Source organism: Sorex araneus, chromosome 6 (assembly GCF_027595985.1).
Source record: "Sorex araneus isolate mSorAra2 chromosome 6, mSorAra2.pri, whole genome shotgun sequence".
In the NCBI taxonomy this organism is placed as follows: domain Eukaryota; kingdom Metazoa; phylum Chordata; class Mammalia; order Eulipotyphla; family Soricidae; genus Sorex; species Sorex araneus.
In genome coordinates, this window is record NC_073307.1 from 94,844,877 (window position 1) to 94,864,600 (window position 19,724).

The 19,724-nt window shown below is 63.6% G+C and overlaps 1 protein-coding gene across 1 annotated transcript; it reads right to left on the bottom strand.

Moving 5' to 3' along the window:
* Positions 1-1,176: 1,176 nt before the first annotated feature.
* On the bottom strand, positions 1,177-19,637 carry BAIAP2L2 (BAR/IMD domain containing adaptor protein 2 like 2). Its single transcript, XM_012933234.2, has 14 exons — positions 19,378-19,637; positions 18,396-18,471; positions 17,961-18,047; positions 17,658-17,719; positions 7,480-7,551; positions 7,220-7,336; positions 6,176-6,322; positions 3,695-3,835; positions 3,243-3,381; positions 2,833-3,019; positions 2,115-2,228; positions 1,792-1,978; positions 1,619-1,662; positions 1,177-1,496 (listed from the first exon to the last, which is right to left on the bottom strand). The coding sequence occupies exons 1-14, from the start codon at positions 19,414-19,416 to the stop codon at positions 1,421-1,423; spliced, it is 1,488 nt and encodes a 495-aa protein (XP_012788688.1). The 5' UTR covers positions 19,417-19,637; the 3' UTR covers positions 1,177-1,420.
* Positions 19,638-19,724: the final 87 nt, after the last annotated feature.

Consider the following 19,724-nt stretch of genomic DNA (forward strand, 5'->3'; position numbering starts at 1 on the left):
GAGGAGCCCCACCCCTGAGAACACGATCCGCGGCACCGTCACAGGGGGCTGCTCTTCCCGGCCGGTCAAGTGCGCCCCAGGCACAAGTGACCCCCTCCACATGTGTCCCCCCTCGGACAGTGAGCTTGGGGTTCAGCCAGAGAGGGGGGGCACGGGCAGATGGTGCTCAGGATCAAACCCAGGTCAGCCCCACGCAAGGCCAGCGCCCTACCCACTGGGCCATCTCTCCGGCCCGCTGTTGGGATTCCATCCCTGCTCCTCAGGTCTCAGAACCTTCTAGAGGGAGCCAGCTTCTGAGGGGTCACCCTCCAAGCCCCTCCCCAGGAAGAAAATGCCTCTCACATTCCCCCTCTCCTGGAACCGGGCCCAGGGGTCGGCCACAGTGACCCCGTGTGCCCCCATGACAGATGGGAGGGGGCACGGAGACAGGGGAGCCAGACCACAGCGGGGGCACCCCTCCCTCCCTCCCGCGGCCCCTCCAAGCCAGGGGGCCTCCTGGCGCTGGGCAAGGCCAAGGACATGGTGGCTCCTTCGGTGGAGCATGTCCTCCTTCATTTGGTTCCTTCGGTGGTCCCAGGCCCCCAGCCCCCACCCACACCCACTGGCGCTGCCCCGCGGTTTGGGGAGCCGGACAGGTGTCCGCTGGACGGGGCCTGGGCTGGCTCAGACCCCCCATGAGCCACTTTGAGGCTTTGCCTGGGAGGAGGGGGTGTACCTCCGCCCCCCAGAACACCCCAGCCTCCTCCGGGGCGCTGAGGAGCCTCCTGGGGCCATAACCATGCGAGGAAGGGGGTCCTGATGTCAGAGGCCCCACTGACCCTCACCACCTCAGCCTCTTGCTGGCCCGCCCCCGCGCCCCCCGTAATCCGTAATCCCGCGGGCCCCGTGGGGCGCAGGAGAGGCCAATCCGGGGAGGGGCTGGGCAGGAGGGGCCAGGTGTGAGCGCAGGGGCCTGTGTCCTCGGCCACAGCCACCAGCTCCATCTGGGGGAACCCACGACCTCCCGGGGCCCCAGGAGCAGACTCGGACAGACCCCCGGGCCCGCCCCAGTGCGCCCGGCAGTGGCGCCCCCCCCCCCCCACTGACTCAGACGCCCGCGGCTCCGCCTCCTGCTTTATTTCCCACCAGTTACAAAAGTGAAGCAGGACAGGAGCAGGGGGGCGGGGGCTTCTCCCCGGGGAGCAGAGGGGGAGACGGGGCATGGGGCACCCCTGGCCCCTGGCTGGACTAAGCGGGTCCACCGCCCAGTCCTGCAGGTCTTCCCTGGAAGGTTCCGGAGCCGTTTGGTGCCCTTGGAGGGGCTCCGGGCGTCCCCAGGATCCGGCGCCAGCTCTGGGCCCGCTGCTGCTCCCGCCACCCAAGGCTTGGGCAGCCCCCAGCATCGGGGGGCTGGGGGCCACCTCGGCCCGGAGAGGGCGCCTCAGCGGATGAGGGGCGCCGAGCGGTCATTGGTGGTGGTGGGGCGGAGCTTCACCGTGGCAAAGGGGTTGGTGCCCCTGGGGTGGGGGGAGGCTGGGTGAGAGGGGGCCCGGCCGCAGCCGGGGGGCAGGGGGGCGGCTCCGCACCCCGCCACCCCCGCACCCCGCCACTCCCTACTGGCCCCCCACCCGGGACTCACCGAGGGAAGAGTTCGGGGGGCTGCTGTTCCCAGGACGCAAATTTCTGTGGGGTGGGGGGAGGGAGGGCTGCGTTTGCAGGGGCACGGCGTCACGAGCCCCCCAGGGGCCCCCACTCCAGCGGGCAGGGCTGGGAGGGTGCCCCCCAACCTGGGCGGGGGTCTCGGGGGCTCACCTTGCCGTCGCTGGCGGCCGTGCTGCTCGGGCTGCTGGGCAGAGGGGGCGGGGGCGGGGCGGGGCTGGGGGTGCGACTCGGGGGCCGGCTGGGGGGGCGCGGCCGGGACTCGGAGGCGGCGGTCAGGGGGTAGCCGGGCCGGTCCAGGAGGTCATCGAGGCTGTGGCTGCCCCGGAGCGGGTACGACCTAAGTCCGGATGCGGGGTCAGGAGGTCCCGCTGCCCCCGGCCCCCCTGCACGCCCCCCAGCCTAGGTGCCTGGAGGCTGTCCAGAGAGGGCGGTGGGAGATGCAACGGCCGGAACCCGGGCAGCCCCCGCGGTACCTGGAGGACAGCTCGTTCATGGGGCTCAGGGGGGACACCGGGCTCAAGGCGCTCAAGGGGTCCATGGGCATCTCCTCCAGAGGCTTCACGTAGGCCTCTGGGAACCAGCCGCCCCTGGGGTGCAAGCAGAGGGGCCCCTAAGTAAGGCTCCCCCACACGGTCTCGAGGCACGAGGCGTGGGGTACCCACCCCCGCTGGCACAGAGCACCCCGTGCACCCCATTCCCATCCCAGCACCTTCACGTACCCACACAGCTACCCTCTCAGCGCCCCACTCATCGGTCCCTGTCCCTGCCAGCTCCGCAGCCCCCAGCCCCCCCCCCCCCGCGCCCCGCACTGCCTGCTCCTGCAAACTCCCCTCCCCCCTTTTATCAAGGAGAGAGCGGGAGCCTCCATCCCCCCTGATTGCTACCGCCCTGCTCCCCCGTGACCCCCAGCTCTGAGCGCCCGGGCCCGCCCCTGCGGACCCCCCAGGGGCTCACTAACGTGCACACTCTGGAGAGCCCCTCTCCCCGTAGGGGATGGCACGCGGTGGGCGGCTCGCCTTGCGCCCGCCCAGCCGGACCGTCGCTCCGCCCCGTTCCCCCACCCCCGCTGATTAATTTAATGGTTATGGGGTCCAGCACGTGGGCGGGGGGCTCAGTCCACCCATGCGACTGGGCCCCCCCCCCGCAGCGTGATGAGAGTGAGGAAACTGAGGCAGGGGGCGGCCCACTCACGCGGAGGAGCCTTCCAGCCGGCCGTAGAGCCAGCCGTTGCGGGCCTCGGGCACCAGCACCTCCACCACGTCCCCAGCCGAGAAGCACAGCAGCGTGTGGTTGGCGCCCTGCGAGTGCGACACGAGCGCGCGGACCCTGCGTGCGCCCCCGCCGCCCGCGCGCTCCGCGAACGCACTGTACAGCGAGGCTGCGGGAGAGGGGCGCACGTCGGGGCGGGCCGGGGGCGGCCCCGGCTCCTCCCTCCGCCCCCGCCGGCCGCTGTCCCCGGGCCAACGCCCCCGCCGGCAGCTGCCCACCGCCCCAAGACCCCAAACGCCCCCGCCCCGACGCCCCCGCGGCCGCTGACCCCGGCCCGACGCCCCCGTCAGACGCTGCCCCCGCTCCGACACCCCCGCCGCATGGACACTCACAGGCAGACGACGTCCGGGGCAGGGACCGGCGATCAGGCTCCAGCTGGGCCGCGGACCTCGCGTCCAGGGCCTCGGGGCCGTAGGAGCCGGAGCCGTGCCGGCTGCGGGGGGACCCGAACTCTCCCAGAGACCTCTGGGGCTGCGGGGGGGACACGGGCAGGGGAGGGTGGGGCGGGGAGGGGCCGGGGCGCAGCGCCCTAGTCCAGCCCCCACCACCCCCAGTCCCAGACGTCGGCGTAGGGGTTCAGGGGCCTCGGGCCGAGCCACCAGGGGGGCGGCGAGGCGGCGCCGGGGCGGAAGGGCGGGCCGAGGGGCGCTGTGCCGCCGCCGTCGTACCAGGGCCCCGTGGGGGGCGGGAGGCTCCAGGCCGAGGGTCTCAGCTCCCAGGGCCCCGCGGGGGGCGCGAAGGGCGGTGGGGGTGCGAAGGGCGGCGGGGCCGCCCAGGGCCTCACCATGTCCGGCCGGGTGGGTGTCAGGCGGCCCGAGGGGTAGGGCGGCCCCAGCAGGCCGGGGGAGTGGGCGCGCGACGGCGCTCGGCTGGACTCGGTCTGCTCCTTCCACAGCACCACGCGGCTCTGCAGCAGCCCCCGGGCCTGGGCGGGGACGCGGGGTCAGCCAGCCCCTCGCCTCGGGCTGCCCGCCCTCGGGGTGACCGCCCAGCGCCCTCCTGCACCCCCCCCCCGACCCTGACGCTACACCGGGATGCCGCCCATCCATCCCGAACCCAAGAACCCCGTCGTCCCGGTCCTGGGTCTCGGCCTGGGACGCTCCCGTGGAGCGATCAAGCCTGTTTTCACCTTTTCTTCTCTCCCTCCTCCCCCACCCCTCCAGCTGATGGGGGCTCAGCTGCAGAACGTTAAAGCAAGCAGGGGCAGGGCACAGGCATGGCACGCGGTGGGCCCGGGTTCAATCCCCAGCACCCCTTCTCGAAGCCCCAGCCCGCCAGGAGTGATCCCTGAGCACAGAGTCAGGAGTTACCCCTGAGCACCGCCCGGAGTGGCCCAGAAGCAAAAGAAAAATGAGAGCTCCAACAGGGTCAGGCGGTGGGGCGGCAGGTGGGCGCTGGCCCTGCTAACCCACGTTTGTTTTCTTTCTTTCTTTTCTTTTCTTTTTTTTGCTTTTTTTGGGTCACACCCGGCAATGCACAGGAATTACTCCTTGGTGGTGTTCGGGGGACCCTATGGGATGCTGGGAATCAAACCCGGGTCGGCTTTGTGCAAGGCAAACGCCCTCCCCGCTGTGCTCTCGCTCCAGCCCCGGCAACCCACGTTGGATTCCCCAGTTCCACAAAGGAGCCGGAAGTCAGCCTTAAGCAGAGCCAGGTGTGACAACAGAACAAGTCAACAAAGTTAATAAAGTGGCCGATCCTGGGGCAGGGCTGTGCGTGCGGGAGGTCACCGGGTGTCCTGAGCCGGGTGTCCTGTCAGGAGAGGGCATGGCTCAGGGCCAGAAGCAGTAAAAAAAAAAAAAGTCTCTGCCCAACTGCTCCTCCCTGTGGAAACCAGTGCTCCTTCAGAGGCGCCGCCGCCAGCCCTGTAACCACACCCCTTTCCCTGGCGCCGGCCTCTGTGCTGTCCCTCGGTCACCCCTATCAATTATTTCCCAGGTACAACCCAAACCTGGCTCCTCTGCGTGGGCCGCTCCCCACGCGCACCCCAGGACTGAAGAAATCCCCCCTCCGTGTTCGAGACAGCACCCCCACTCTGTTCCGTTGCTTTGTTTTTTATGGGGGGGTCACGCCGGGGCTTCCCCCTGGCTCTGCACTGGGGGGTATGTCCCGGAGGTCTGTAGATTGTGCTGGGGGTGCAAGCAGGTTGCACTGCGGGTAAGGCAGAATCTTCAGCCCCTGGACCATCTCTCCCCCACCCTGCACGCACTCTTACTGAAATCTCGCGAGAGCCCTGGGCAGTGCGTGTGACTGCATTATAGGAGACGATGAGGGTCACAGCAGGTCACGGTGGGGCTGGCGGGGAGGGCATTTGCCTGGCACACGGCACCCCGGGTTTGATCCCATATTGGTCCCCCCACCCCAGCACCACCAGGAGTAATTCCTGAATGCAGAGCCCAGAGTAACGCCTGAGCAGGGCTGGAGCGAGAGCACAGCGGGGAGGGCGTTTGCCTTGCACGCAGCCGACCCGGGTTCGATCCCCGGCATCCCATGTGGTCCTCCGAGCACTGCCAGGCATAATTCCTGAGTGCAGAGCCAGGAGTGACCCCTGAGCATTGCCAAATGGGACCCAAAGAGTCCCCCGCCCCTCCCCCCCAAAAGAGGTCAGCTGGCTGGAGCCCGGAAGCAGGGCCCTGGAGCGCCGTGTCCACTCAGGGCACAGGCCCTTCCATGCAGGACTTGTCCCTCAGGTCCAGCCGCTGCAAATCCCTTAGGATCTCAGGGACAACACAGGAGCCCTCCATGGGCGGGAGGGGGCTGCCCCCGCGGGCCACCTGCTCTAGTTCCCGCAGGAGCTTTCTATGTGGCCAACCCAGGTTCGATCCCGGCAACCCATAGGGTCTCCTGAGACCTGAGTGCAGAGCCAGGAGTCAGCCCTGAGCCATGCTGGGTGTGTGCCCCCCCCTAAAAATAATAATAATAAAACAGATCTGGATCTTTTGCGAGGAGAGAAGGAGCCAGGAACCGCTGAGCAGCGCCAGGTCTGGCCCGAGCAACAACAAAAAGAAACCAGCTGCTGATGCCAGGGCCGGCTCGGAAGCGTCCGGGGGGCGTCTGTGCTGGCCGGGGAGGGGGCGGCTGCCGGGGAGGGCGGGAAAGCCGGGAATAAGGGATGGAAAGTGACCCAGAATAACTGCATGTCCGCGCTGGCGATGGGCACGCGCAGATCAGGAGACAGGCCGGGGTGGAGAGGAGCCACCGGGGAGCAGGCGGCAGGGGCACTGCCCGAAGGATGAGCGCCCCCCGCCCAGCCCGCACCCCTCACCCTGCCGAAGTACTGCAGGTAGGAGTTGGCGAGGACCAGGTGCTTCTCGGCCAGGAAGCGGTAGCGCCGCTTCTCCTCCAGTTCGGCAGCGCGGTGGCTGGACGACATGAAGTCCTGCATCTGCGCGTGCAGCCGGTTCACGTTCTCCTGCACCGAGGGGATTCGGGCTGCGGGTGGACCCTCGGGGCCCTCCGTCCCCTCTTCCTACCCAGCGCCTCCTCCCGGCGGGCCCCTCACCCGGGAGTGGCCCCCAACCCAGTTCCCCGCGGTCCTGCCGGGCAGGGCTGGCGTCTGAGTCCCTCCAGCTCCCCCCCGCCCCCATCCAGCACAGAAGAGGGGAAGGGCGGCGGTGGGGGGGAAGGTGGGGAGGGGAGGCCGGTTAGTGGGTCAGCACAGCACAGCGGCGGGAGAGGGGAGTCGCGCTGGCCATGGGGCTGGGGGCTCAGGCGCGGGGATAGGGAAGTGGGGGGGGGGTGTGGCGCTCAGGCGCAGGACGGGGATCGCTCAGGCGCAGATCCAGGAATCTGGGGGGGGTCTTCGGTGCGGGTGGGGGGGCTCAGGCGAGGGACAGAGGGTGAAGGGGGCTCAGGCATGGGACAAGGGGGTTGGAGGAGGCTCAGGCGCGGGTCCAGAGAGCTGGGGGGGAACTCAGGTGCGTGCCCAGGGGGCGGGGGGCCAGATGCGGGTTCGGAAGGTGCGGGGGGCGTGCAGGGGGCTCAGTCACAGGTGGGGGGACTGCGGGGGTCTCAGGCGCGGGTCCGGGGACTGCGGGGACTCAGGCGCGGGGTCTGGGGGGACTTAGGCGCGGGCCCTGGGGTCTGGGGGGGCTCAGGTGCGGGCGCGGAAGCTGGGGGTCTCAGGCGCGGGGTCTGGGGGGCTCAGGTGCGGGCCCCGGGGTCCGGGGGGGCCCAGGGGCGGGCGCGGAGGCTGGGGGTCTCAGGCGCGGGGTCTGGGGGTGCTCAGGCGCGGGCGCGGAGGCTCGAGGGGCGGTGCTGAGGCCCGGCCCCCAGGCCGCCGCCCGCCCCGCCCCGCCCCGCCCCGCACCTTCATCTCACGGACGTTCTTGTCCCGCTTGCGCTCCAGGCGCCACAGGTCGGACTTGCACTTCTCCAGGCTGGCCACACGGTGGCGGTACTCCAGCTCGTAGTGCTGGCGGCTGTCCTGGTGGGGCGGGGAGAGCACAGAGACCCCGCCGGGTCAAGGGTGCGGACGTGCAGCCCGCCGGGCTCCGCTGGGCAGGGCGCGGGCCTCAGCGTGCCAGTCCGTGCAGTGGGGCGGGGCCGCTCCCGTCCGTGCGGGCTCACTTTGATGTACTGCATGTCCAGCTTGCTGTTCTTCTCCATGTGCTGCAGCAGCTCGCCGTGGAATTTTTGCACCTGTGTGGGGAGCAGGGCGGGCCGTCAGGGCCACCCCGACATCCCGGGACTCGGCGCCCTCGCCACGCCCGCGGGCAAACGCTGCCCTCCGCCCCCCACCCCTACCTGCCTCACCTTGCAGGCTCAATCACAAGAGAAATGTACATAATAAAGCCGCCGCAATATTAAAGGATGGAAAAAACTTTGACCGTGGATTATAAAACTAAGATTGCCAGGCAGGGAGGGCTGCGCAGGGCGGGGCGGGGGGGTGAGGTGACGGAGAGAAGGGCTAGAAGCAACATAGGACATCTGGGCAGGTCTCGTACGCTTCACTGAGATGCAGCGCCACGCTGCCTAAGCTATAATAATGACGATAATATTAAAAGGTCGGAATAAAAGGGAAGCTTCCTGCCCCCAAATTCAATAAAACCTCCAGTGGGAGGGAGAATAAAACAGTCCAACAGGGGCCCAAACAAAGAAAGAAACTAAACAAAAACCCAAACATAAACCATCATACATATCTCACAGAGAAGTCAGACAGTGGGTAGGGCACTTGGGTTGCATGTGGCTGAACTGGGCTCAATCCCCAGCACCACCTACGTCCCTCAGGAACGCCCAGAATAAGCCCTGAGCACGGAGTCTGGAGTAATCCCTGAGCACTGAGACAGGAGTAAGCCCTGAGTACCAAATGAGGAGTAAGCCCTGAGCACGGAGTCAGGAGTAAGCCCTGAGCACTGATTCAGGAGTAAGCCCTGAGCATGAAGTCTGGAGTAAGCCCTGAGCACCGAGTCAGGAGTAATTCCTGAGCACTGAGTCAGGAGCAATCCCTGAGCACCGAGTCAGGAGTAAGCCCTGAGCACCACCAGCAATGCCAGGCATGGTGCCACCAAAAACAAAAGAAGAACTAAAAAAACCCACGCCAACTGCGTCAGCTCCATCTGGGTCCTGCTTATTGCCCACACTTGGGGGTGTCTGGAGTCTCCGACCCGTTTTCAAACACCAGCTCGACCCCCTCTTGCTGGCAGCGCTCTCGCTCCACGGGCAGGGTCCGAGATCGCTCGTGCGGCTTCTGGGGTGTGGGCACTGGAGCGCCTGCCCCAGGGGAGGTCAGTCACCGTCCCCCGTGGTTATAGCTCCACGTCTGTGAGAGGGACCTGACCCATCCCCTCAGGGCTTACTCCTGACTTGGTGCTCAGGGCTTACTCCAGACCCCGTGCTCAGGACTTACACCTGGAACCCCCATGAGCGTGTCCCTCCCCCCCCCCCCCGGAACAGACCCAGATTCCTGCAAAACACTGAGCACTGCAAGGTGAGTTATTCCGGAAACGTTGAAGCATGATGAACCGGGGGAGGGAAGAGAGAGGACAGCAAGGAGGACTTTTGCCTTGTCCATGGCCAACCCGAGTCCCAGACCCGGATGGTCCTCTGAGCACAGAGCCAGGAGTGAGCCCTGAGCACTGAGCCAGGAGTGAGCCCTGAGCACTGCCGGGAGCAGCCCCAAACCAAACCGAAACAGAAAACAGCTGAGCTGGGCCAGCCATAGAAGCGGTACAGGGGAAGGGCACTTGTGTGGCAGGAATCAGGCCAGGTTCAATCCCTGGCACCACAGAGGGTCCCCCAAGTCCTTTCAGGGGTGAGTGACCCCTGAATGCAGAGAGAGGTAATCCCAGAGCACTGCCAGGTGCGGCACTAAAAACAAAAGAATAGTCTGGAAGGGGGCACCAGAGCGATAGCAGGGCAGGGAAGGTCTGGCCTCTCACACACCCGACCCGCGTTCAATCCCCGGCACCCCACAGGGTCCCCCGAGCACCGCCAGGGGTGATTCCTGAGTGCAGAGCCAGGAGGAACCCCTGAGCATCGCCGGGTGTGACCCCCCAAAACAGTCTGGAAGGAATTGTCTCGGTGGGTAACTCCAACTCCTCGGCTCCCCTTTGCTCCTGAGCCCCCCGCACCCCGACACCCCAAGACTCCTGCTGACTTTAGGGAGAGCCAGGGCGGGTGCTGGAGCCCAGGGTGGAGTCTCGAACCTCCCTCCCGGCTTCCTGGAGCCCCTCGACCCCCCCCAGCATTCCTGGCCTCTGCGAGCCCTCTCTGCACCCACCCCCTTGGGGGGCCTCTCCCAAGCCCAGACTCACCCCCACACTCCAGTCTCCTACTCTCAGCCCCGAAGTGCTCAGGGCTGACTCTGGCCTCTGTGCTCAGGGACCGCTCCTGGAAGGCTCAAAGGGCCGCAGGGGTGCCGGGGATGGAACCCAGGTCGGCCACGTGCACGGCCAATGCCCTCCCCCCTGTCCTGCTGCTCCGGCCCCTCCAGTGAAATTTCTGACCATCTTTCCCAACTTTCCGTTTCCACAGTGGACCTGCGCGACCTCTCCCTCGCTCCACACAGACCCACAACCCGGTGCTGTCACCTCTCTAAGGTAACGCCCCCTTTCCGGCCGGTCAGGGGAAATAGCCTGGGTGTCAGCTGGGCATCCCCTGGGCTTTGTGCTCTCTTTTTGCAACTGAAATCCAAGCCAAGGGGTCCTACGGGAACAAACGCCACAACCCGGACAGCTGGAAAACCAGGTTTAAACTGTCACGCACAAAATATTTCTTTTTTTTTCTTTTTTTTTTTTTTGGGGGGGGTCACATCTGGCATGCTCAGGGGTTCCTCCTGGCTCTGCATTCAGGAATGACTCCTGGCGGTGCTCAGGGGACCCTATGTGATACGGGGGATCGAACCCGGATCGGCTGTGTGCAAGGCAAACGCCCTCCCCGCTATACTATCGCTCTGGCCCCGCTACTCACAAAATCACTGTATCACTGTCATCCCGTTGCTCATCGATTTGCTCGAGCAGGCACCAGTAACGTCTCCATGGTGAGACTTGTTGTTACTGGTTTTGGCATATCGAATATGCCACGGGGAGCTTGCCAGGCTCTGCCGTGCAGGTGGGATACTCTCGGTAGCTTGCTGGGCTCTCCGAGAGGGATGGAGGAATCGAACCCGGGTCGGCCACATGCAAGACAAATGCCCTACCTGCTGTGCTATCGCTCCAGCCCACTCCCAAAATAAAACAGAATAAAATACCATTTACAGTGGCTTCGCCCCAACCCCAGGGAGGAGTCTTACCCAAGACCCCCAGAACAGAAGGAAAGGAGACAGTGCTTGTGGGTCAGGAGACCCACCTGTGGCCAGGACGAGCGTCGCTTCAGAGACCTGTACAATTCCTCCCCCGGCCCCGGGCTCAGCTTTTGTTTTTTGAGGTCATGCCAGCGGCGCCCAGGGGCTACTCCAGCTCCTCCGTGCACAGAGGGGCTCCCACTGGTGCTCAGGGGCCACGTGGTGCAGGGATCAGACTCTGGCCTCGCAGAGCCCGCACACGGCGTCGGGTCCCCACCGGGGCTGACCGTGCGGTTCCTACTCAAATCACAGCAGGCAGGGGGCTGGAGCGATAGCACAGCAGGGAGGGCGTTTGCCTTGCACTCAGTCAACCCGGGTTCGATTCCCAGCATCCCATAGGGTCCTTTGAGCACTGCCAGGGGTAATTCCTGAGTGCAGAGCCAGGAGTGACCCCTGTGCATCGCCGGGTGTGACCCAAAAAGGAAAAAAAAAATTACAGCAGACTTTCCGGGAGCAGCTGACAAGCTGGTTCCATAATTTATATGCAAATGCAAGGTTCTGGAATGGGCAAAATAATTTTGATAAGGAAAACAGATTTCTTGGGATATTTGTTTAAGGTAACAATAGCGCGTGAAAGGGTCCTACCTACAGACACATCTGTCAGTGGGAGAGAGAACACTCCAAGAAATAAGAACGCCTAGGGGCTGGAGCGATAGCACAGTAGGGAGGGCATTTGCCTTGCACGCGGCCAACCCGGGTTCAATTCCCAGCATCCCATAGGGTCCCCCGAGCACCGCCAGGGAGTAATTCCTGAGTGCAGAGCCAGGAGGAACCCCTGAGCATCACTGGGTGTGACCCAAGAAAGCGAGAAAAATAAAAAATAAAGGAAATAAGCCCACCTATCCCTGACGTGTCAATAAGAGCAAGGGTTTATTAACGTTGTAAATACTTCCGGGATGTCTGAGTGTTCATGGCAGGAAAAGTCAACCCTGACGTCATCTAAAGCCACGCGCAACACTGGGAGGATCCGAGAGATGCCACGTGCTAGGCTGGACCCGGGGCTGCGCGAGGAGACAAACCAAACCTTCATTCTCAAAGGCCCAACTGGGTTTCTACAAAAATGGAAAAGAGCTGGGGCCGGAGTGGTAGCATAGCGGGGAGGGCGTTTGCCTTGCATGCGGCCGACCCGGGTTCGATTCCCAGCATCCCATAGGGTCCCCTGAGCACCGCCAGGAGTGATTCCTGAGTGCAGAGCCAGGAGTAACCCCTGTGCATCGCCGGGTGTGACCCCCCCAAAAAAAATGGAAAAGAGCTGGCTTGCCCTGCAGGCCCATGTTCACCCACACGCTTAGCTCACTTTACTTGCTCGACCTTTGAAGCTGTGCACATGCAGAAGAGGAGGAGGAAGGGAGGGGAGGGGAAAGGAAAGGAATAGGAGAGGAGAGGAGAGGAGAGGAAAGTAAGCAAGTGAAAAAACACAGAAACAAGGGGTCGGACTGACAGACAGAAGGTGGGCCTTGCCTGCAGCCAATCCCAGCTCTGCCCTTGGCACCGCCAGGAGTCAGCCCTGAACACAGAGCCAGGAGTCAGCCCTGAGCACAGGGCTAGGAGTCATCCCTGAGCACAGGGCCAGGAGTCAGCCCTGAGCACAGAGCCAGGAGTCAGCCCTGAGCACAGAGCCAGGAGTCAGCCCTGAGCACAGAGCTAGGAGTCAGCCCTGAGCACCGCTGGCTCTGGCCCACCAAAACAAACAAAAGATTAAAAAAATGATCTTCAAGACAAACAAGCAAGACATGTGTGCAAGGAAGGACAGTGGCTTGAAGAGAAAGCACCCCTCTCTTCCCCATTTTTCTAAGTGAGTTTTATTTAATAAAAATTTCTTTAAAAAAAAAAAACAACTGTAAAATATCTGCTCTTCAGATTCACCACTAAGGAAGGCAAAGGAGCAGACGCAGAATGGGAGAACACAGAGTGCCGGCTGCGCACGGACACACCTCTGCCAGGGAGTCCATCTGGACTAATGAACTCTCACTAAGCAATCAACACAGCCCCTCATAAAAATTAAAAAAAAAATAGGTGATTGGCTCAGCACATATCCCAGCAAGCTCGCATTATCCAATAAACCCACGAAAAGACATTTGTCATCAGAGACATCAGAGCATCTCCCTGGTGACAGCCCACATAAACACAGCGGACCCGCAGGGAATGTTGCCAGGGAAACGTCAGCGGCTGTGTGGTCCTCCAAGAGTGGCCAGGCCAGGGGCAGCGCACAAGGAGAGTTTGAGAACCTTGGAGAAGGGCCTGGGCGATACTACAGCGGGGAGGGCGTTTGCCTTGCACGCAGCCCACCTGGGTTCGATCCCCGGCATCCCAGAGGGTCCCCCTGAGCACCGCCAGGAGTAATTCCTCAGTGCAGAGCCAGGAAGAAGCCCTGAGCATCTCCGGGATGTGAGCAAAAAAAAAAAAAAAAAAACACTTTGGGGAATTTTCTGGAAGTTTTTGATAAAGCTCAATACATGACCGCCCTCTGACCCATACATTTGATTGCGAGGGGCTGGAGTAATAGCACATCAGGTAGGACGTTTGCTTTGCACACGGCCGACCCGGGTTCAAATCCCAGAATCCCATAGGGTCCCCTGAGCACCGCCAGGAGTAATTCCTGAGTGCAGAGCCAGGAGTAACCCCTGTGCATGGCCAGGTGTGACCCAAAAAGAAAAAAAAAATTTGATTGCGATTTTGATCCAGGAGGAATGAAAACGTGAATGCACAGAAGACAGGGGGTTCAGTTCAAATCCCAGAATCCCATAGGGTCCCCTGAGCACCGCCAGGAGTAATTCCTGAGTGCAGAGCCAGGAGTAACCCCTGTGCATGGCCAGGTGTGACCCAAAAAGAAAAAAAAAATTTGATTGCGATTTTGATCCAGGAGGAATGAAAACGTGAATGCACAGAAGACAGGGGGTTCAGTTCCCTCTCTCCCCCCCCAGGGGAGCAGCCCTGCGCAGGTCTGTGGAGGGGGGTGCCACAACACGCCCCAACGCCCCCCCTGGGGGAAAGGAAGGGCAGGGAGGGCACCAAGGGACTCCCAGGGCACAGCTGGCACCATGAAGCCCTAGAACGGGCAGAACCCACTGCTGGGAGGAGGAACAGGAAGTCGAGGCCGGGGCTGAAGCAAGCCCAGCCGGGAAGGCGCTTCTTGCCTTGCCCGCAGCCAAGCCAGGTCGGTTCCCCAGATAGATGTTCCCTGAGCACTGCTGGGTGTGACCCAAGAGCCAATAAATAAGTCAATAGCTAAGTGGAGGTAGATAGGAGCTTTCATGCCCAGGTCACAGGTCTCCGGAGAGAAAATATTCAAGGATGAAAGCAAATAAACAAATAAAAACAAATAAGGGCCAGAGAGATAGGACAGTGGGTAGGGCGCCTGCCTTGCTCCCGGCCCACCTGGGTTTGATCTCTGGCCTCCCACCTGGTCCCCCAAGCCCTGCCAGGAGTAACCCCTGACCATCACCAGACATGGACCCCTACCCCCAAAAGCTATAAACCAAGGTAACTTTTCCTAACACTAAAACTAAAATACTGAAACTTCCCATCAAAAGAGGAAACTGTCAGGGGCTGGAGCAATAGCACAGCAGGGAGGGCGTTTGCCTTGCACGCAGCCAACCCAGGTTCGATTCCCAGCATCCCATAGGGTCCCCTGGGCACCGCCAGGGGTAATTCCTGAGTGCATGAGCCAGGAGTAACCCCTGTGCATCGCCGGGTATGACCCAATAAGAAAAAAAAATGAAACTGTCAAACAATTGACTGATACTAACCAAACTAAAGGATATCGTCTTTTTTTTTTCTTTTGTGGGGGGTGTCACACCCATCAATGCTCAGGGGTTCCTCCTGGCTCTGCACTCAGGAATTACTACTCCTGGCGGTGCACAGGGGACCCTATGGGATGCCGGGAATTGAACTCAGGTCGGCCACATGCAGGGCAAATGCCCTCCCCGCTGTGCTATCGCTCCGGCCCCAGGATATATCCTAGAAAATCACTACAATTAAGAGAAAAAAGTTTTGTAACATCTGAAAGAAAAAAAAAATTCAAGTAATTGTTAAAAAAAAAAAAAGTTAGGGACCGGAGCGATAGCACAGCGGGTAGGGCATTTGCCTTGCACGCGGCCGACCCGGGTTCGATTCCCAGCATCCCATAGGGTCCCCCAAGCACTGCCAGGAGTAATTCCTGAGTGCAGAGCCAGGAGTAACCCCTGAGCATCGCTGGGTGTGACCCAAAAAAAAAAAAAGTTAGACAGGGGCCGAGGAGAGAGTCCAGTGGGCGGGGCGCTTGCCTTGCACGGGGCAGACCCCGCTCCCTCCCGGCACCCGTGACAGTTCCCTGCGCATGACCAGGAGTGGTCCGGAGCCCAGGGCCAGGAATGATCCCTGAACATGGCCTGGTGCGGCCCCTAACCAGCCAAGAAAGGGCTCTACTCGCAGTCTCCGTATTGCCGGCCATAGCTCGCACAGGCAGAGGGTGAGAAGGACAGTGCCAGCGGGCACACTGGTGCTGGGAACAGACCCGATGGTGTTGGAGCACTCTAGGACTGGAACCCGGTCATGGAAGCTTTGTGACTGTGTATCTCGGGGCCGGAGCGATAGCACAGCGGGGAGGGCGTTTGCCTGTAACGCAGCCGGCCCGGGTTTGATCCCCAGCATCCCATAGGGTCCCCCGAGCACCGCCAGGAGTGAGTCCTGAGTGCAGAGCCAGGAGGAACCCCTGAGCATCGCCGGGTGTGGCCCAAAAACCAACCAAACAAACAAAAGTGTATCTCACGGTGATTCAATAAAAAATAAATTAAGGGGGCTGGAGCGATAGCATGGCGGGTAGGGCGTTTGCCTTGCACGCGGTAGACCCGGGTTCGATTCCCAGCATCCCATATGGTCCCCTGAGCACCGCCAGGGGTAATTCCTGAGTGCAGACCCAGGAGGAACCCCTGTGCAACGCCAGGTGTGACCCAAAAAACAAAACAAACAAACAAACAAACAAAACAAAAATATAAATTAAAATTAAAAAGATTCCCCCTGGGCGAGAGCGTGTTCACAGCGGGGCCCAGCCGCAGGGATACTCCCCCGTGCCCAGGTCCTGGCTGGGGCCGTCTCCTCCCGGGGAGATCAGAGGAGAAAGACACGCCGCATTTCTGCAGGGCGGCAGATGCCCAGCGCGGGCCTGGCCCGGGGCTGGAGCTGGAGAGCCCAGGGGGTGGCGCCAGGCTCGGACCCAGGGTCTGCGACCGGCCAGAGATGGGGGGCGCTGCCCACTCCGATAAAGTCGTCACTGGTGGGGAGCCGGGAAGGGGCCTCGCATGGGTGAGGCTCTTGGCTCCATCCCAACAACAACGACAATAATAATAGTGATCGTGCAGGGTGCAAGATGCGGTTGGGTTCCTGGGTGGTTTCCAGGGTGGCGCGACCACGGCCGCGCATGCTCAGTGCAGACAAGGCGGGGTTCCCCAGCCTCCCCCCTGCCCTCCCACGGGGCCATAAACTGGGTTCAAAGAAGCTTCTCTTTGGGGCCCCGCGGTGGTCTCAGGCGCCCCCGGGGCCCCTCCAATGACTGGGCTAAGGGACAGGGGGTTCGGTACCACTGGGCCAGGGAGGCGCTGGGCCTCCTGGGAGCCAGCGGCACCCCGGAACTGGGCCCGGGCCCTGGGCATTATTTGTGTGTGTGCATTTTTGTTCTTCCACCCCTGGCCGTTCTCAGGGCTTCCTCCTGACTCTGCACTCAGGACTCACTCCTGGCGGTGCTCAGGCAGCTGGGGGGGTGCGGGGGGATGAACCCGGGTCGGCCGCGTGCAAGGTAAGCGCCCTCCCCGCTGCACTGCCGCGTGGGTCCCGGGTGTGTCTCGGTTTCAGGGAGTGGGACGCACCCCGCGGTGCTCAGGGGTCACGCCGGGCTCTGCACTCGGGGACCAACGCGGGTGGGCGGGGCTTGGCGGATCCTGCCGGGTGCCCGGGGCAGACCCCCGCCGCGTGCCCCCAGCCCAGGCCTGCCTGTCCCCAGGGCTGGGACCCCCGTCTGCTCTGGTCTCAGTCCAGAAGACAAAGCTTCCCGCCCGCGTGCCGAGCCAAGGGCAGCTCATCTCTGGGCCCGGCCGGGTCTGTTCTCTCCCCTGGTGGCACAGGAAGCCACTGGCCCCAGGGACAGTCCCGGGCTCCTGGGGGGAGCCTGGCTTCCTCACCCCCCCCTGCAAGCCTCAGGAGGCGACGTGGGCTTTGCGATGAACCCCAGACTGTAGGGGGGGTTCGCGGTCGTTACACGTAGGAAGATCCCCTTTTTCCGCTGGGAAAATTTCCCCGTTTCAGCCCAATAACCGATAACTGTCCCTGGGGAGCCCGTGACCCCCGAGAGCCGCTGACCCCGGAACACGGGACCCACAGACGGTCACGGAGACGAAGTTTCCGCCTGCACCCCAAGTCTCAGTGGGTCTGGAGAGTGGACAGTTGTTCTCTCTGATTGCTGACCAGCCCAAGAAGCTGCAGAGGGCAGGCCTGGCGATTGTGCCCATTGCACAGATGGGCAAAGTGTGGGCCGGCACGTTAAGGGGCTTGTTCAAGGTCACCAAGCTTTGCCCAGGAGCGTGCCCGGGGCCAGGCCTGGCCCTGCTGTGGCTGAGAGCAGGAGCACCTCTGGTGGTCAGGAGGGGCTCCGGGGGGAGGTGCCGGTGCAGGATGGGGGCGCCCTGGGGGGCTGCTGGGCTTGGATCTGGGCTGGGGAGTGTTTGTCTGGGTCTGTCTGGCTGCAGCGGGGGACAGACCTGGGGAGGGGGGTGGCGTCAGGCCCTTTATCGCCCCGATTTCTCAGTCACTTTGGATCCTGGACCCTGACTCAGTTTACCCCCCTCGCCCCAGGGTGCATGGATCACTGTGAGCCTGAACTTGACCTTGAGGGGAGATGCAGCCCGCAGGTCACACCTGGCGGGACTCCCGGGCAGCTGTGATTGTGGCGGGGGGGGGGGGGAGCCGCGGGGACAAGCTTTTCCTCACTCACCACCTCTTCCAGGTCAGAGTTCAGGTGCCGCTGGGTGTCGGACATCTGCACCAGGATCTCCCCTGAGGGCACAGAGGACACCCTCAGGGAGACTGCACCCCCCACCCCCCCAACTTCCCGCCCCGCTTTCAGGACCAAAGTCCCGGGTTCACATCCGGCTCCTTGTGGGAGTGGTAGGGAGGGGTTCGGGTCCCCATGCCAAGGCCCGGTTTGGGGGGGGGGGTGGGGGCGCTCCAGGAGGCCTAACTGGGGGGGAGTCCCAGGAGGGCGGGCAGCAGGGAGGGGGCCGCGGGCGGGGCTCACCCAGGATCTGCGAGGCGGGGCTCTTCAGGGCCTGCTCCCCGATCTTCTGGATGGCGGAGAAGTAGACCTCAGCGGCCTGGGACAGGGCTGGGGGGAGGGGAGGCAGTGTGAGCCCCGCCCCCCAGCACAGGGCAGTCCTGGGGGCGCAGGGAGGCGTGAGGTGTGGGGGGGGGGGCTCCTGCGAGGGTGCCCGCAGCGTGATCCTCAGGGAGGCTGGGGCACTGGGGGGCACACGCTGGAAATGGGGGCACGCGCCGGAGAGACTCGGCCGGTGGGGTAAGGGGGTGCAGGGGGAGCTGGCACAGGATGCGAGGCGCGCAGGGCCTGGGCCGCCTGGCTCTGTGCGGTTCAGGGAGCGCCCAGACGGCCCAGCGGGGGTGGGGGCGGGGGCGTCCACACAGCTGTGCGCGGGCCGGTTGCGGGCCGGGCGCTCACCATGGAAGGCGCGGAGGTAGTTGTTCCCCAGGTAGACCAGGTTCTCCAGCGCGGGGTTGAACTGCTCCATGATGCTCTGCAGGGGAGAGGCAGGGGTGGTTGCAGGCTCGGCGGGCACCGGCAGCCCCCCGGGCAGGGGCAGAGCCGCCTCCAGACTTCAGGGCGCCCTTATGCAAACTTGGGGTGCCCAAGAGCCAGGCTCTGGGCTGCAGAGGCCTCAGGCCATCCCCTAGGCCAGGGGGCCCCTGGCCGGCTCCTGTTCTGACACACGCGCTGAGGCACGGGGCCCCCAACCCCTGGCACCGGGCAGGCCCTCCTGCCCCGGAGGGTGCCTGCTGGGTGAGGCTCCAGGCAGGACATGAAGGGAAATCCCAGCACCTTGCAAGGTGGTTCCCGAAGGTGGGGGCAGCTCCAAGGGCCTGACGCCCAGGCCTCAGTTTGCTCATCTGTCAAATGGGGGCGATTCTTTTTTTTTTTTTTTTGCTTTTTGGGTCACACCCAGCGATGCTCAGGGGTTACTCCTGGCTCTGCACTCAGGAATTACTCCTGACGGTGCTTGGGGGACCATATGGGATGCCGGGAATTGAACCCGGGTCGGCCGCGTGCAAGGCGAACGCCCTACCCACTGTGCTATCGCTCCGGCACCAAATGGGGGCGATTCTTACCCACCCAAAGGCAGGCCCCACCCAAGGCCCCAAAAGGGGCTCACTGCAGAGAATACGGCGACTTCTGGGAGAGGAGGGGGCTCTGAAACGGGGAGACGCCCCCTCTCAGATGGGGGCTGGGGGGCTCAGTTTCCTGCTCAGAGGGCCTGGACCCTGGGTGTTGGCTAGAGGGGCCCTCCCGGCTGCCACTGCCTCCAGAGCTAGGGCTATACTTCCAGAAGCTTTGAGGTGGGGCCGGGAAGCTCTGTCCGCCCCCCCCCCCCGCGGCTTCCGGGACGCGGCACCCGGCTCCCACCCGAAGCCTTGTGGGGGCTCACCTGGTAGATGGTCATGGTGGATCTGTAGAACGTGCTCATCTTGGGGGCTCTGGGGGGCCTCACCGCGCTGGCGGGAGGCTGGCACGCGGAGGCAGCTGTGGGGTGTCGCTGCGGGAGCCTGGGTGTGGAGCCACAGGGCAGGTTAATTATTCACCAGCCGGGATGTCAGGACGCGATCTGGGGCGTAACCAGACCCCGGCGGCAGCATCCTGTGACGGGGCGGGTCGTGTGACCCGCCTTCAATTATTTACCCTCCGAGCAGCGGCCGGTGGGCATCCGCGGTGGGCACCGCCTGGTGGCACCTCCAGGGCTTCCCCTAGGCACCTCCAGACCCTCGGGGACCCCCT

What these genes read in the sequence shown, in the direction of transcription:
- BAIAP2L2 (XM_012933234.2), bottom strand. Translation starts at nt 19,416, where the DNA reads ATGAGCACGTTCTACAGATCCACCATGACCATCTACCAG. An exon ending in GCCCCGGACGTCGTCTGCCT is followed by an intron (nt 3,020 to 3,242) that starts GTGAGTGTCCAT and finishes CCTCTCCCGCAG; the next exon opens with CCTCGCTGTACAGTGCGTTC. An exon ending in CGGCTGGAAGGCTCCTCCGC is followed by an intron (nt 2,229 to 2,832) that starts GTGAGTGGGCCG and finishes CTTGCACCCCAG; the next exon opens with GGGCGGCTGGTTCCCAGAGG.